The sequence below is a fragment of the Hyperoodon ampullatus genome, assembly GCF_949752795.1.
Source record: "Hyperoodon ampullatus genome assembly, chromosome: 4".
Lineage (NCBI taxonomy): Eukaryota > Metazoa > Chordata > Mammalia > Artiodactyla > Ziphiidae > Hyperoodon > Hyperoodon ampullatus.
The window spans coordinates 52622196-52637675 of record NC_136917.1 but is presented as its reverse complement, the minus strand read 5'-3'; the positions used below and the strand labels follow the sequence as shown (position 1 = coordinate 52637675).

General features: G+C 40.9%; 1 protein-coding gene across 2 annotated transcripts in view; it reads right to left on the bottom strand.

Moving 5' to 3' along the window:
- Positions 1-15480, bottom strand: part of PRELID2 (PRELI domain containing 2) — a gene marked incomplete at both ends in the record, with an annotated part of 70600 nt that overhangs the window by 21382 nt on the left and 33738 nt on the right. For both annotated transcript variants that reach the window (XM_079702270.1, XM_079702271.1), the window contains one exon: positions 3406-3511. In XM_079702270.1, the coding sequence (XP_079558396.1) occupies positions 3406-3511 (106 nt within the window). The remainder of the gene's footprint in view (positions 1-3405; positions 3512-15480) is intronic.

The following is a 15480-nucleotide window of genomic DNA, read 5'->3' as shown; positions in this document are numbered from 1 at the left end:
TGAGTGGCTCCTAAAATTGAAAAGCTAACTAATTAAACTAAGCCTCTTTAAAAAAAAAAAAAGTAAAGTCAGAAAAGGCAAAAGCTAGCAGGAAAAATATATTCTTCCTTCTGAGCATAATAAGTGGGAATTCAGAGGAATCACCTGGATTACTCACTTTAAAACTTTAGTCACTTGATGATTTCCAGATAACAGTCACCAGAAACCTGCTGTGGACCTTGCTGTGCATTCTATTTCCTTTTTACTCATGTCCACGTATATGTACTGAGCACTGTCCTAGGTACTATGGTTGGGGGGACTGGGTGTAAGATGAATAAAACTGTCTCTCTGTCATCAAGAGCCTAGTACTACTGTTAAGACCATGCCAGAAAACTTTAGGAGTATTTACCCATTCTACCACCCCTTTCCCTGGGAACTAACACCCTAATGCTGATCCACGTAGTTGTGACATAGGATTAGCCATATTTACACAACCTGGCTTCTCCCCTCCTGGCCATGTTTGACCTATGGAAGGCCACTGAGAGTTCCTTCCAGAGAATTTGGAAAGGAAGAAATAAGCAGTCTCTCTGTTGGCCAGAAATCTACATAACAGTACATTTGGACTGCGGAGGTCACACTATACAGCCTGTGAAGCAGAGAAAGCCAGACTGCATAAGAAGAGAATAAAGCCGATGCATATTCGTATGGACAAGTGCTAAAGAAGGAATACCACCTGGGTTCCTGGCAGCTCTCAGTTCCAGGGCAGACCATTCTGAAGCCTGCCAGCCTCAACACCCTTGTAGCTCTATATCAAGCTAGCCAAAGGTAGTTTCTGTTATTTGCAACCAAAGAGCCCTAATAACTATAGAGGGAGTAGGACTGCAACACAAATTCATCTAAAGCACAACAACATGATGCTGAGTTGGCTAGCATTCTGCTTCATTCATCTGAACACATCTTGAACAGTGAGTGGCACAGTAAGTGATAAAAGATGGGGATGTGAGTCCAGTCTCCACCCTTTGCCAGTCCTGTGACCTTGAGTAAATCCATTTAGCCCACACTCAACACAGTGCCTCCCACAAAGCAGGTACTCAAAATATATATGCAAGAGGAAGAACTCTGGGCAAGTAGCCACCTAAAGACTGGGTGCACTTACCTCTTCAAGACATTTCTCATCAACAAAATGGGAATAATAGTGTCTCTATGTATCTCACAGAATCAGAATGTACACAATCACTGTGTGATTAAAAGTCACTAAAAGGTTCAGAATGATGGGCAGGTCAAATAGAGACCCACTCGGATTAAACAAACAATATTTATTTATCTAAAGGAAGGGTTGGCAAACTATAGCCCACAGGCCAAATCCAGCCACCACCTGTGTTTGTATGGTGCACAAGATAACAATGGTTTTTACAAATGAACATTTGCAACCAATTTGATGGTAAGGAATACTAATTTTTAACCCCAACTCAGGTAAATGTTATCTCCCCCCAAAAAAGAATTCCATTCTTTTAAGAATTATATGCTTAGTAGACTTTTATTGTAAAAACTATACTCAATTACTATTATTATAATTTTAATTTTGTCAATTAAAAATGTGTGCACATTTGGTTCTCTCTTGTTACAAAGCACCTACACAGTATCTTGATTTTGCCTATTGGCCTACAAAGTCTAACAAATTTACTATCTGGCTCTTTACAGAAAAACTATGCCACTTTTAATCTAAACAATGTCCCTGGGAATTCCCTGGTGGTCCAGTGGTTAGGACTCTGCACTTCCACTGCAAAGATTCCGGTTCAATCCCTGGTTGGGGAACTAGGATCCTGCAAGCTATGCAGTGTGCCCATAAATAAATAAATAAACCAAACAAACAATGTCCAAGAAGTCAACTCAGTCAGGGACATAGCACCAAAGTTATTTTTCTCATCAGCACTATTATTTTTAGAGTGCAATTTTGCAGAACATGGGGCTTTTTACAAATGCATATTTTGCAAGATAGCAGGGTAAACCCACAATAATGTCTGAGTAAGTGACAGTCACATCAGACCTTGCAGAAGCTCAACTATCCACTTCAAGCCCAGGCTTAAACAGGCAGGGCCAGCCTGGCAATGTGCTCACCAGGGTCAGGAACATATCATCAATCTAGACAGTATGTCTATGGAGTACAGTACAGTACCAAATATTCATCCATCACCCTCAGCCTCCCAGATTAACACATTGTGGTCCAGGTTCATTCTTGAACCTAGATCTGTAAAATGAGAACCAAGTTCTATTACCCATAAAATCTCTAAGGTCATAACAATAGTTCTTTAGACCAGCCATTAAGCCTGTCCCACAAAACAAAACTAGGTAACATATGCATCATACCTGAGTAAACCCTGGAAATAAGTGATTATGTTCACCAACATAATTAATAACAATAATAATGACAAATAATTTTTAAATATAATAAAATGAAATACTAATAAAATAATTTTAAAATATTTTGGAACACCTACAATAGGCATATAAAGGTGCTAAGAAATGGACTTTCCTAGGCAAGAAAACAGGATATATCAATCTCATATGTAATGCTATATAAGACAGATGAAAAAAAGAATAGCACTACTTAAAACACAGGGTAACACAGGACCTTAGAACTTCAAGGTGGCCTCTGAATAACATTCATGGAAGCCTAAGCTCCCACAAGTACAGAGCTTGAAAACCACAATAAAAGACAATCAGGGGCTTCCCTGGTGGCGCAGTGGTTGAGAGTCCACCTGCCGATGCAGGGGACACGGGTTCGTGCCCTGGTCCGGGAAGATCCCACATGCCGCGGAGCGGCTGGGCCCGTGAGCCATGGCCGCTGGGCCTGCGCGTCCGGAGCCTGTGCTCCGCAACAGGAGAGGCCACAACAGTGAGAGGCCCGCGTACCGCAAAAAAAAAAAAAGTAAAAAAAAAGACAATCAGGAGCTCCAGAACTCTGTGTCTTCTTTGTCCAGAATATCAGGACAACAATAACAGCTATTTCCAAGGTTTGTGAGCATTAAATGAAGATTAAATATTCTTTTTAGTGAGTAGCACATGGTAAGCACTCCATAAATATTAGCTATTATTATGTTTTTTACTAAATAGCTGTCATCACACTGTATATACAGTAAATATAATTATTCATTCTGATTATTTCTCTTTATTAGACTATAAGTATTCCCACATTATCACATACTCTTCATTGGCATGTTTTTAACTTAATGAGCCACAAATGGCACTTTAGTTTTACTTTGATTTGGATTTATGTAATAATTAGTGAGGGTAATTATCTTTGCATATGTTTATTAATTTTATTTTTTTCTTGTTTTGTCTGTTCATGAGCCTTGTTCAAGAACCCAATGGGAATCTCCATGGTTTCTTAAAATTAATGTTGGTTCAGAGTGAAAAGAAGCTTACCTTCTGGGCACCCTGTCTTAAAAATGTGCTGGCAAAAGTTTCCAAAACGCAGTTGAGAAAACCAGCCCCTGTGATTGAAATCCTGCCTTTTTGAATGAACTCTGTCCTGCAAAAAACAAAAATATACATCTTTGTAACACAACATTGTAAAGCAACTATATTCCAATAAAAATTAATTAAAAAAATATATATATATATACACACATTTGGTGTCATTGGTGTCACCTCTGGTGTCATTCTATATTTGAATATTTAAATTATAGGGATTTCCAACAGCATTACTACCACTTATAATCAACACAAAATAATATCCATAGTAATTCAATAACTGCCTATTACAACAAAGATTTTATCAAAAGGACACTTCCAGTTTATATAATATAAGCAATGTATTATATTCAAATTAAAGACTATTCATTTCAAGTTGCTAAGAAAGTAGATTTTAAAAGTTCTCAACACACACACAAACTGTAACTATGTGAGGTAACGGATGTGTTAAATAACCTTATTGTGATAATTATTTTATAATATATACAGGTATCAAATCATTACACTGTACATCTTAAACTCACACAATATTACATGTCACTTACATCTCAATAAAGCTGAAAAGAAGAGAAAACACATGGGTACATTTTTCTGATTATAAAAACTGCAGAACACAGAATTTTTATTTATACCTAACAAATAATTCAGTGATCAAACTGTGAGTGTCAGGACAGTCAACAAGCTTTAAGAATCTCTACCTGACCCAAAATAAATAAATTTAACTTATTCTAAGTATATATATATATATATATATATATATATATATATATATATATATATATATATATATATATTTCTCATTCCATGCTACAAAATGTCTTGTTAAAATTGAGTATGAGATAATAATCAGCTGTATGACCTCAGGTAAATTACTTAGATTCTCTTAACTCAGTTTCTTCCCATGAAAATTGGGAATAATTATAGTATCTTCCTTTTACCACTAGTATCAGAAGTAAATGAATTAATACATACAACAGGAACATGAACAGTTCCTGACACAAAGTAAGGAACTTAATTATATGTTAGCCACCATTACTAAAGAGAGACAGACAGACAGAGACAGGGAAGAACTCTGGAATGACTTCTTTAATCTTTGATTAGAAAAGGAGGTGAGACAGATTATATGTGCCACTAACCTATTTAAAGTTCTACTAATATTGGGACTTCCCTGGTGGCACAGTGGTTAAGAATCCGCCTGCCAATGAAGGGGACACGGGTTTGAGCCCTGGTCCAGGAAGATCCCACATGTCGTGGAGCAACTAAGCCTGTGTGCCACAACTACTGAGCCTGCGCTCTAGAGCCCACAAGCCACAACTACTGAAGCCCGTGTGCCACAACTACAGAAGCCCACGCGCCTAGAGCCCATGCTCCACAAGAGAAGCCACCGCAATGAGAAGCCCGTGCACTGCAACAAAGAGTAGCCCCCACTCGTCGCAACTAGAGAAAGCCTGCACACAGCAGTGAAGACCCAACACAGCCCAAAATAAATAAATAAATAAATAAATAAATCAATACATTTATTAAAAATTTTTTAAAAAGTTCTATCAATATTAATTATCTCCATTTCATAAAGCAAAGATTTGAATAACACTTGAGAGTGATGTCATAAAGATGGTAGGATAGGAAGCCCCAGGCCCTCATTCCCCCACAGCAACCCCAACTTATGGGCCAAGTTGCCTTTATGAGAAGTGCATAAACCAGCTAAGAGACTGCAGTACCCCAGGCGAGTACAAAGCCAAGCAGAGCCACATTGAAGTGAACAAGAATGTTTGCTGCATTTACCTGTCACAGTCCCCATCCACCCAGCACAGGGCACCACAATCAGGAAAAAACCCCTGACTCCTGGCTTCTCCTTGGAAGGAAAGAAAAGAGCTGAATGTACAGCTAACAATCTGAATTTACAGTGGGCTGTCCAAGGAACTGGTTTCTGTCTTGCCTGACTCAGAATGCTGAAGGGAACAGCAGCATACTTTGGATGTCTGTGGGCTGCTAAAAACAAAAGCAAGCATGGTGGCTTGTTATAGCACCAAAGAATCTGCAGTACCACAAACAGACACCAGGGAGAGCAAGAGAATATGAGCTCTTGATAACAGGGGCAAACCTTCTAACTGGAAAGTTACACACACAAGCCCCAAAGAGAAACATCCTCACAAAAGACATGAGGGCCCCCCCCAAAAATCTCTACCCAGGCTGATGGGTGAAGGTCTTCCCCTGCACAAAGCCAGTCTGCAGAGGTTGGGAGAGGTGGCTGTCTTTTCAAATGCCCAAGTCTCAACAAAAGATCACAAAGTAAACAAAGAAACAAGGAAACAAGGCCCAACCAAAATAACAAGATAAATCTCTGGAAACCAATCCTAAAGAAATAGAAATCTATTAATTACCTGACAAAGAATTCAAAATAGCCCCCTGAAAGATGGTCAATGAGTTAAAAGAGAACAGAGGTAGACAACTAAATGAAATCAGGAAAATGCGGCATGAACAAAATAAGAATATCAACAAAGAGATAGAAACTAATTTTAAGAAAAAGAAAAAAAAAAAACAGAAATCCAGGAACTGAAGAATAAAATATAAAAACTGAAAAATTCACTAGAAGGGTTAAACACCAGATTTGATCAAGCAGCAGAAAGAATCAGTGAACTTGAAGACAAGTCATTTAAAATTACTGAGTCAGAGGAGAATGAAAAATGAAAAAGAAAAAAGAATGAAGAAAAGCTAAGATGGCCTAATGGACTTATAGGACATCATGAAGTGGTCAATGTACACATTACAGGAGTGCCAGAAGGAGAGGAGAGAAAGAAAGAAGCAAAAAGCCTATTTGAAGAAATAATGGCAGAAAACTTCCCAAATTTGAGGAAGAAAATGGACATCCAAATTCAAGAAGCTCAATGATGCCAAAGAGGATAAATCTTAAAGAGACCCACATCAAGACTTTTATAATCAAATCATCAAGTCGCAGACAATGAGAGAGAATCTTGAAAGCAGCAAGAAAAAAAGCAACTTGTCACATACAAGGGAGCCCACATAAAATTTTCAGCGATTTCTCAGGAGAAACTTAGTAGGCCACAAAAAATTGGTATGATATATTCAAAGTGCTAAAGAAAAAAAACAAACTGGAAACCAAGAATACTGTATTTGTTAAAACTATCCTTCAAAAATGAAGGTGAAATTAAGGCTTTCCCAGATAAACAAAAGCTGAGGGAGTTCATCACCACAAGATACTGGACTTTGCCTCATTTATTCATTTGTTCATTACACACTGACTGAGTGGCTACTATCTACTAAGCACCTTACTGGGTGCAAGAGCCCCACAGGGAAGGACAGTTTCTGTCCTCCAGGATCTCACTGACTAGTGGGAAAGACACACAGACAAGAGGGTGAGTGTCACACCAGCAAATGCAGGCAAAGCATTCCACCAGAGGAAAACCACAAGGATTCAGACAAGAAGGTGTGAAGGAGCAGAGAATGTCTGAAGAGCAGCCAGTTATCTGAAAATACCCAATACTTAGTAAGGGCCTTGATCAATTTTTTTCCATAAAAATGACTAGCGTATAAGGTAGGTGTGGGAGATGTTAGGAGATAGGGCTGGAAGGACAGATAGAGACCAGATTGCAGATGGTATTCCCAGACTGAGGAGTTTAGACTTTACCCTGAAGGCAAGAAGGACTTCGCATCTGAGGCCACCAAGTAACAGGTACAGATGAACAGTTACATGTGCACCATTGACTAAAAGGCTTGTTACCATTCCTTAATGCTTTTAGATGACTTCCTATCCCCCATTTTCAGCACAGTGCCTACATTCAATGAGTTCAATGAGTATTTGTTAAATGGATAAATTAATATTAAATTTCTTTACAATCAAAAATATTCCACAACAACAAAAAACTTCCCCCTACCTTCTTATATCTCTAAGGAAAGGAAATGGGAGCCAAATCTCCCATAGGTGTACTTGGGTGTATTTGTACATGTATATATGAGCACATTCACTAACACTAAGAAATATATTGAGAAAACTATGATTTCAAAAAGCTGTGATTTTGGTAAAAATAGCTACTATAACCTCTTAATTAGAGCTTCTCTCTAATTCTCTAATAGCAGTAGCCTCTACATTTAGATCATGCATATAGTGAAAGGAAGCCTTCAGAATATTTCTCTCTCCCTCTCCCTCTCCCTCTCCTGTCTACCCTCTCCTCTCTCCCCTCTCCCCTCCCCTCCACACACACACAGTTATCTCAGCCAATATGACATAAATAGTCTAGGCAACTAGTCAGTCTAAGCAAAGCAGCTTCCACCTTAGATTTAAGCCTATTTTAAATGATTTGCTCATGTAAAACTATATCCTGGTGACACTAATCTTTCCTGTCTTTGTTCCAGATCAGTCAGAGTAGAAATTTACAGTGATTTTAATATTTCAAAATGAAAAGTTGAGCAGTCTTACACTCTTAGGAGAAATGTACTCTTCAGTCTGCAAGGAAAACATAGGTGAGGGATTAATATAAGTCCCACTTATATCATATTCTAACCAACATTTCTTTCTGCCACTTTTGGGAGAAGCAAGTGCTCAGAAAAGCACTCTCAGGCTTGGCCCACATATAAGAGAATAACAGGGCAGTAAAGCAGGGTCATGCCCTTGCCATCAATGAGATGAGAGTTTATCCCACTGTATTTTAAGACTGCCAGAGAAGGAACTGCTGTGCTTTCTCTCAATAACTCATTGACAAAGCACATCAGACATTTCCTTCTTAATACACATAGCTAACCTAAATCCCTCATGCTAGATAAGCCTCCATTTAAGTTCCTACACAAAACACAGCAACTTACACAACAATTTACGGGTTTAATTTCAGCTCTTTTTTATTATTTTTTTTTAATTTCTTTGTTTATTTTTTGGCTGCATTGGGTTTTTTGTTGCTGGGTGCAGGCTTTCTCTAGTTATGGCAAGCAGGGGCTACTCTTCATTGCAGTGCGTGGGCTTCTCATTGTGGTGGCCTCTCTTGCTGCAGAGCATGGGCTCTAGGCACGCAGGCTTCAGTAGTCGTGGCACACGGGCTCAGTAGTTGTGGCTCGCGGGCTCCAGAGCGCAGGCTCAGCAGTTGTGGCGCACAGGCCTAGCTGCTCCGCAGCATGTGGGATCCTCCCGGACCAGGGCTCAAACCTGTGTCCCCTGCATTGGCAGGCAGATTCTCAACCACTGCACCACCAGGGAAGTCCTCAGCTCTTTTTTTAAAAAAGAAAGAGAAAAAGATGGATGGATGGATGGACAGACAGACAGACAGAAAAATGGACAGAGCTGAAATATGAACAGACTCTCCGGGCATTAGAATTATAGGTGTTATTTATTTACTTCGTTCTTTTCACTAATTTCTGTAATAAAGATGTATTACTTGGCAATCACCAAAAAACATCACTAATAAATCCTTGAGGATCATTTTTATATCAATAAAAAGTTATTCTTTAAAAGGTTCTGTGCTACCAAGAACCATTTTCAGCAAAGGGACTTGCTAACTTTTTTTTAAATGTGTATCCTGCCACTTTTTAAAATTTAATTTTATCTTATTTTTTTAATTTATTTTTGGCTACGTTGGGTCTTCATTGCTGCACGTGGGCTTTCTTCTAGTTGCAGTGAGCAGGCTTCTCACTGCAGTAGCTTCTCTTGTTGTGGAGCACGGCCTCTAAGTGTACGGGCTTCAGTAGTTGTGGCACACGGGCTCAGTAGTTGTGGCTTGAGGGCTCTAGAGCACAGGCTCAGTAGTTGTGGTGCACGGGCTTCGTTGTTCTGTGGCATGTGGGATCTTCCCAGACTAGGGCTCAAACCCGTGTCCCCTGAATTGGCAGGTGGATTCTTAACCACTGCGCCACCAGGGAAGGCCGAGGACATGTTAACTCCGGACTTATCCTTCATTTAAAGTCTCATTAAATCACCTCTTGGCTCTCCTTTTCTCACACTATGTAATTCCATTTCTTTGTGCCTTTTGATCTAAGACTTGCTCCTGCCCCCAAGTTTTGTTTGATGTTTCACTCAAGAGATATATAAAGATGATTCAAGTTTTCCTACACCTGTCTTATCTCTGTTAAGCCTAAAGGAATGACTGCATCCATTTATGATGTTATATACTCAGGGTCACACTTATTCTTCAAAAAACTGTATAGTAACAATGTGTATTATGTATCAGACACTGTACTATGTTCTGAGGTCGTTACTCAATGTTTTCTCTCTTTTACACATGAGGAAACTGTGGCAAAGAGAAGTTAAATAACTTGCCTGAGGTCACAGCTTAATGTCATGCAGATTCACCTCAAAACCCAAGTCCTGCTCCTATCTCAGTGAAGGAGACAACCATCATCCTAGTCTATAAGATTAGAAATCTCGGCAACAGGTTAAATGGTTCTTTTTCTAATCAATCCAAACATTCACTCAGTCCCCAGATTGTGTTTATTTTACTTCCAATGTTCCTCAACAGTCCATGTCATTCTCTCTCTTGCTGCTGCTACTGCCTGGGTTTAGCACAGCACTTTCTCTCTCCAGGACCACCACAACTGCCTCCCAATGGGATCCTTGCCTCCAGCATGGGCTCCTCATAACCCACACTGCCCCATCAGCTTCCTAAGCACACCCTGATCTTGTCACTGTTCACTAAGGCACAGGGAATTAAACCTGCATGCTCAGTGGAGATTCACCCATACTGTTGCATGAAGCTGTTGTTAGTTTTCATTGCTGCATACTGTTCTATTGCTTGAAAATACTCCAAATTATTTATCCACTCTACTGAAGATGGACATTTAATGTGGACTCAGTTTGCGGCTACTAATAGTTCTGTAAAGTAAATATTTGTAATGCATCCAGCTACATATGTGCACAAGTGTCTCTAGAGTGTCTAGTGGTCAAATATCTGGGTCACAGGACATGCACAGTTTCAACTTTTTAAAAATGCCGGGACTTCCCTGGTGGTCCAGTGGTTAAGACTCTGCACTTCCACTGCAGGGGGGCGCAGGTTCAATCCCTGGTCAGGGCACTAAGATCCAGCATACTGTGCAGCATGGCCCAAAAAAAAAAAAAAAAAGAAACCGGGGGAAAACATGCCAAATGTTTTTCTAAATGGTTGTACCTATATATTTTTTCTTCATTGCATTATTTCCAATTGCAGTGACTTAGCACATGGTAAGAAATCAACAATGCATTAGGGGCAGAAGGATGGAGAGAGGAGGGAGAGGAGGGGAGAAGCAAAAGAAGAGAAATTTATGGCACATCTCAATGCTTCTGTCAGGGAAATTGAACCAAATGTCTCAGGAGGTCACTTGCTAGTGTCAGTAGGGGGCAGCCTTCACCTGGCTGAGAGATAAGCCAGCACAGCATCTGGAAACGTGTTCAAAGAGGAGGCTCACTCACTCCCATGGTGCCTATACCTGAGTCACATCTATCGCTTTGTCCATGGGCGGACAGAATTCAACACAGAACACAATGGAATCATGACAGAGCGCACAGCTCAAAGCTAGGAACACCTTTGTGACAGTGAATGACAGCTTACACCATCAGTCTCCTACTCTGGGGTCATTTGAAAATGTGTTTCCTTCTGAATTTGGGGAAATAAAAAAGTTCAGAGGAAACATGGATCAGGAATTAATCCCCAGAGCACACAGCCACCAGCTCTGAATCCTCAAAACAGCAGTTTCCAGAAAGCAAAAGCTCTTAATGAGATCCTGTCCCTGAATTATTGACTGGTTGGGTATGGCAAATCTTGCCCAATTGTTTTCATGATTGGGAATTTAATTAAAGTGTCTTTGAGAAGGAAAAATGGTTCCACGGATATGCTTGTTGTGATGACATCTCAGTTCTAGTCAGGCTGTTTTTGGCATTCTCCTGTAACCACACAGAGGGGTGGCCCAAGGGACAGGCAGGGCCCAACACTGCTGCGGAGACTGCCCGGCCCGGGCGTGCACTTCACCACGCCAGGACACGCGGTCCCTCCCCCCAGCTTACCAGACCCACTTACAGAACTGTGCTTCCTCAGAGACTCAATTCAATTTTCAGGGTCCTCCATCAGTGCTAAGCACTTTTTAGCCTTAACATGAACACACATAATTATACATGCGCTTCTTATATTTTATATATCTGTATTAAATATATATATCTTTACAGGACATGATTAGGCATATGGTTCCTGGAGTCAGATGGCTTGGACTCACATCTCCTCTCTAACACTGAATGGGGACCTGCCCATGTAGGCAAGTTCCTGAAGCCCAGTCTCCTCTGTAAAATGGGGTTAATCACACCTACTCAAACTTTGTTCCAAAGGTGAATAAGGTAATAGGTGTGAAGCACTCAAGGTAATATGCGTAAGCATTCGATACATGTTAGTTAATCATACTAACACTGGTAGTAATAATGCTATTTACTACTACCATCATTATGATTCCCATTTGCAGAAAGAAGGGCACGGTGTCTGGGAAGTTAAATGCCCACAGTACAAATCCAGCTCCAGTAAACTCCAAAGGATTTCCACTTCACTGGCATCTAGATGGCACTCAATCCCCATAAACTACTTGGCAAGGAGTCCCTCCCTCCCCATGCTGGCATTCAAGGCCCTCGGAGCTCCAGAACCCTCCACCTTTCCAGCCTTCCCTCCCTCCCTGCTATCACATGTCACACACCCAGCACAGCGGCCACAGAGACCAAACACCCTGCTGGTCTCTAAAACCTTCACTCCTAAAGCCCTTCCCCTCTGAGCGGCTCTCCTTTAACCCATCCCAGGAACCACTGGGTTGCGGCCTAAACGATTAACCAGGAGCAGGAACAGGGAGTAAGTAAACGGTGGATCTCAGGAGCCTAGCAGCCTAATGCGGGTAAACATTATAGGGCAGGGTGGCTCAGTCTCTTAAAACATAGCATTCATTCTCACAATCTATCTTATTAATAGCCTATCGTGCAGAAGCACTGTATTAAGTCCTTTATATACACATTTCAGTTAATTCTCACTATCTATCTTATGAGGTAGATAATATTAACCCCATTTTACAGATGAAAAAACTAAGGTTCCGAGTGGCAAATTTGCTAATGAGGTCACCCAAAAGTAAATGGCATGACCACTTTTTGAATCCACACAGGTAACGTCAGCTCCTGTGTCCCTTCCCACAGTCCTGCCTCCTAGAAATGTGTCTATTCAGTGCAAGCTTACTGGCATCCTAAGTGGTGGACAAAGCTTCAAAATACACAAGTCTGTGAACTGGTCCAATTGGAGGCTGGTCTTGGGATATCGGGCCCACCAGCGCATGTATCCCATTCAGGCTGGCTTCAAGGATGTACGTTCTACGGGGTGGCACAGGGCTCAGCTACCAGAAGGGCTACACACTCAGTTGAATGCTCCACTGTCCCTGTTTCAAAATTCGTATCTATTTTTTAACAGGGACTCTGCATTTTCATTTTGCACTGGCTCCTGCAAATTATGTAGCTGTTCCTGATCCCATTTCAAACATAAGTCTATACAACACTGCCAACTGCCAGGTCCCTGGGAAGTTTTATGAGATGCTTAGGAATACATACTTCAGTTTAGCAATACCTAATAAAAGCCTCAAATACGTGCAAACCCTTTGACCCATAACATCTACTTCTAACAATGGGTTCTGAGCAAAAAAGCTTATATGAGGGCATAGACCAGCCTACAAACATATTCATCACATCGCTATCTATAAGAGCAAATAATGGCAAATAATGCAATGCCCAATAATTAAACACACTAGAATAATTTTATTCAATAAATACAGCTGACCAGCCATTTTTAAAAATCATTTTAAAATGACACATTCAATAAGAAAAAGTCCCAAATGCAATGTTTAATTGTAAAAGTCAGAATACCATGTACAGTATGATTCCACGTCTGTAAAAATTCTGCACAATGAGTAAATAAATTGTAGCAACTGCAGTATGCTCCTACCATGGAGTACTACACAGCAATGGGAAAACAACAAACTAAACTGCTGATACACACAAGATGAAGCTCCTAGACACACTGCCGAACAAAAAACAACAACGACAAAAAACTAATACAACAGAATACATACTATACGATTCCATTCCATGTGAAGATCAACAAGAGACAAAACTAATCTATAAAGATGGATGTCAGAATATTGGTTCCCTCTGGGGTCACTGACTAGAAACAGCACTGACCTGAAGAGGGCATGAATATATTGTTTTTTCTTATATGTATCTTGTAACTGTCCTAGAATGAACGTGTAATACTTGTGAAAAAAAGAGGAAACTTTTTTTTTTTTCTTTTTGCAGTATGCGGGCCTCTCACTGTTGTGGCCTCTCCCGTTGCGGAGCACAGGCTCCGGACACGCAGGCTCAGCGGCCACGGCTCATGGGCCCAGCCACTCTGCGGCATGTGGGATCTTCCCGGACCGGGGCACGAACCCGTGTCCCCTGCATCGGCAGGTGGACTCTCAACCACTGCGCCACCAGGGAAGCCCTGGAAACATTATTTTTAAACATGATAATGAAGAATACTTGGAGCAAGACTCATCTAAACAGGACCTATGTGAGGGCCAGAATGTTTTCCTACCTTCAGAAAAGAGGCTGTTGAGTCTTCCCAGAGCAGAGCAGAGAATAAAACAGAGCAAGCTAGGAATTACCACTTAGATTCCTCTCAAGGCTACACCCCTCTTGAGGTCAGACACATATGAAATGGAACAGCCTCCACCTCCAGCACAGAAAATGTCTCAAAATGTAGCTGTGAATTCAAACCAGGAAAATGAACTCAGCTGGTCAATTTTTTTTCCCATCTCTTTGCTTAGCTACCAATACTAGCCTTGATTAAAAAGAGGGTGAACAGCTCCCAGGCGTTGACCCGCAACCTGATGGAGGAGTTAGACCCTTACACTGGGAGGACAGTCATCAGGCTCCTGGCTACTGTCCCAGGACCGTTAGGGTTTCTGCATGGCATCGATTCTTGGTTGGTAAAACATTCTAATTTTTAATACCCAAACTTTTTATTTACTAGAGATGGATGGAGGAAGAGAAAGAAAGGGGAGGGGGGAGGGGAGGGGAGGGGAGGGAGAAAGTAAAAAGGAAAGGAAAAAAAATAAGAGAAAGAGAGGAAGGGAGGGAGGGAGGGAGGGAGGGAAGGAGGGAAGTGGGGAGAGAGGGAGGGAGGAAGGGAGGAAGGGAGGAAGGAAATTAAACTGGCCTCTCTGCTCCATAAGAGATTCCAGAAGAGTTAATCCAAATTTTGCTAAACCTTTCAGCAGGGTGTTTCTGCCAAGAAATGTTTACTGTTTGCTGGAGAGTCAGATTATCAACTGGTCATGCTTTATAAGATTAACAGGAACTTTGCACAAAACAGAGCTCCAAAAGTGGTGCCAGCTGTATGTCTGCTTTCCACTGTAAGCACAGGATACTAACTAGTTATCAAGGGTTCCCAAATCTGGAGGCTCAACAGATTCACTGGGAAAACTTTAAATATATTGACTCCCAGGAGGCAGCCCAAGCCGACAGAACTAGAATCACCACAATGAATCCACACGTTTAAACTCCCCCCAACCCTTCACTAATACACAACTGAAAACCAAAGGGCAAAGGAGGATGGGAGAGGAAAAAAAAAAAATCAATAGGCATTCACTAATATATTTCAAAAGCTCTTACTTGTAAATGGCACAGAATGCTCTCTTGGCTAAACATCATTGTTTCCAGTTCAATCATCACCTCCATTTTCAATAAAACAGCTTACTCCACTTGTCAAAGTTAGTACCTTTAAGGAAACACGGCACTTTGAAAACAGCATTTATTCACCATTAGTTCCAACGACAACCTACATTATCTAGCGCTTTATACTCCCCAAGTGTAGGGCATTTATTATCTTATTAAATCTTCACACCACTCTGTGAGGGATCTCAGGCCAGCTTTATCCCTTCTCCCAGAGTCCAACAGCACGTAAGCGACCAAGCAGCAAAAACCAGCAGAGAGGTATCCATATTACTGGGTTCAAGAGTCCCTCTACACCGAATTTCATACCAAATCCTATCAGACTTCCCCAA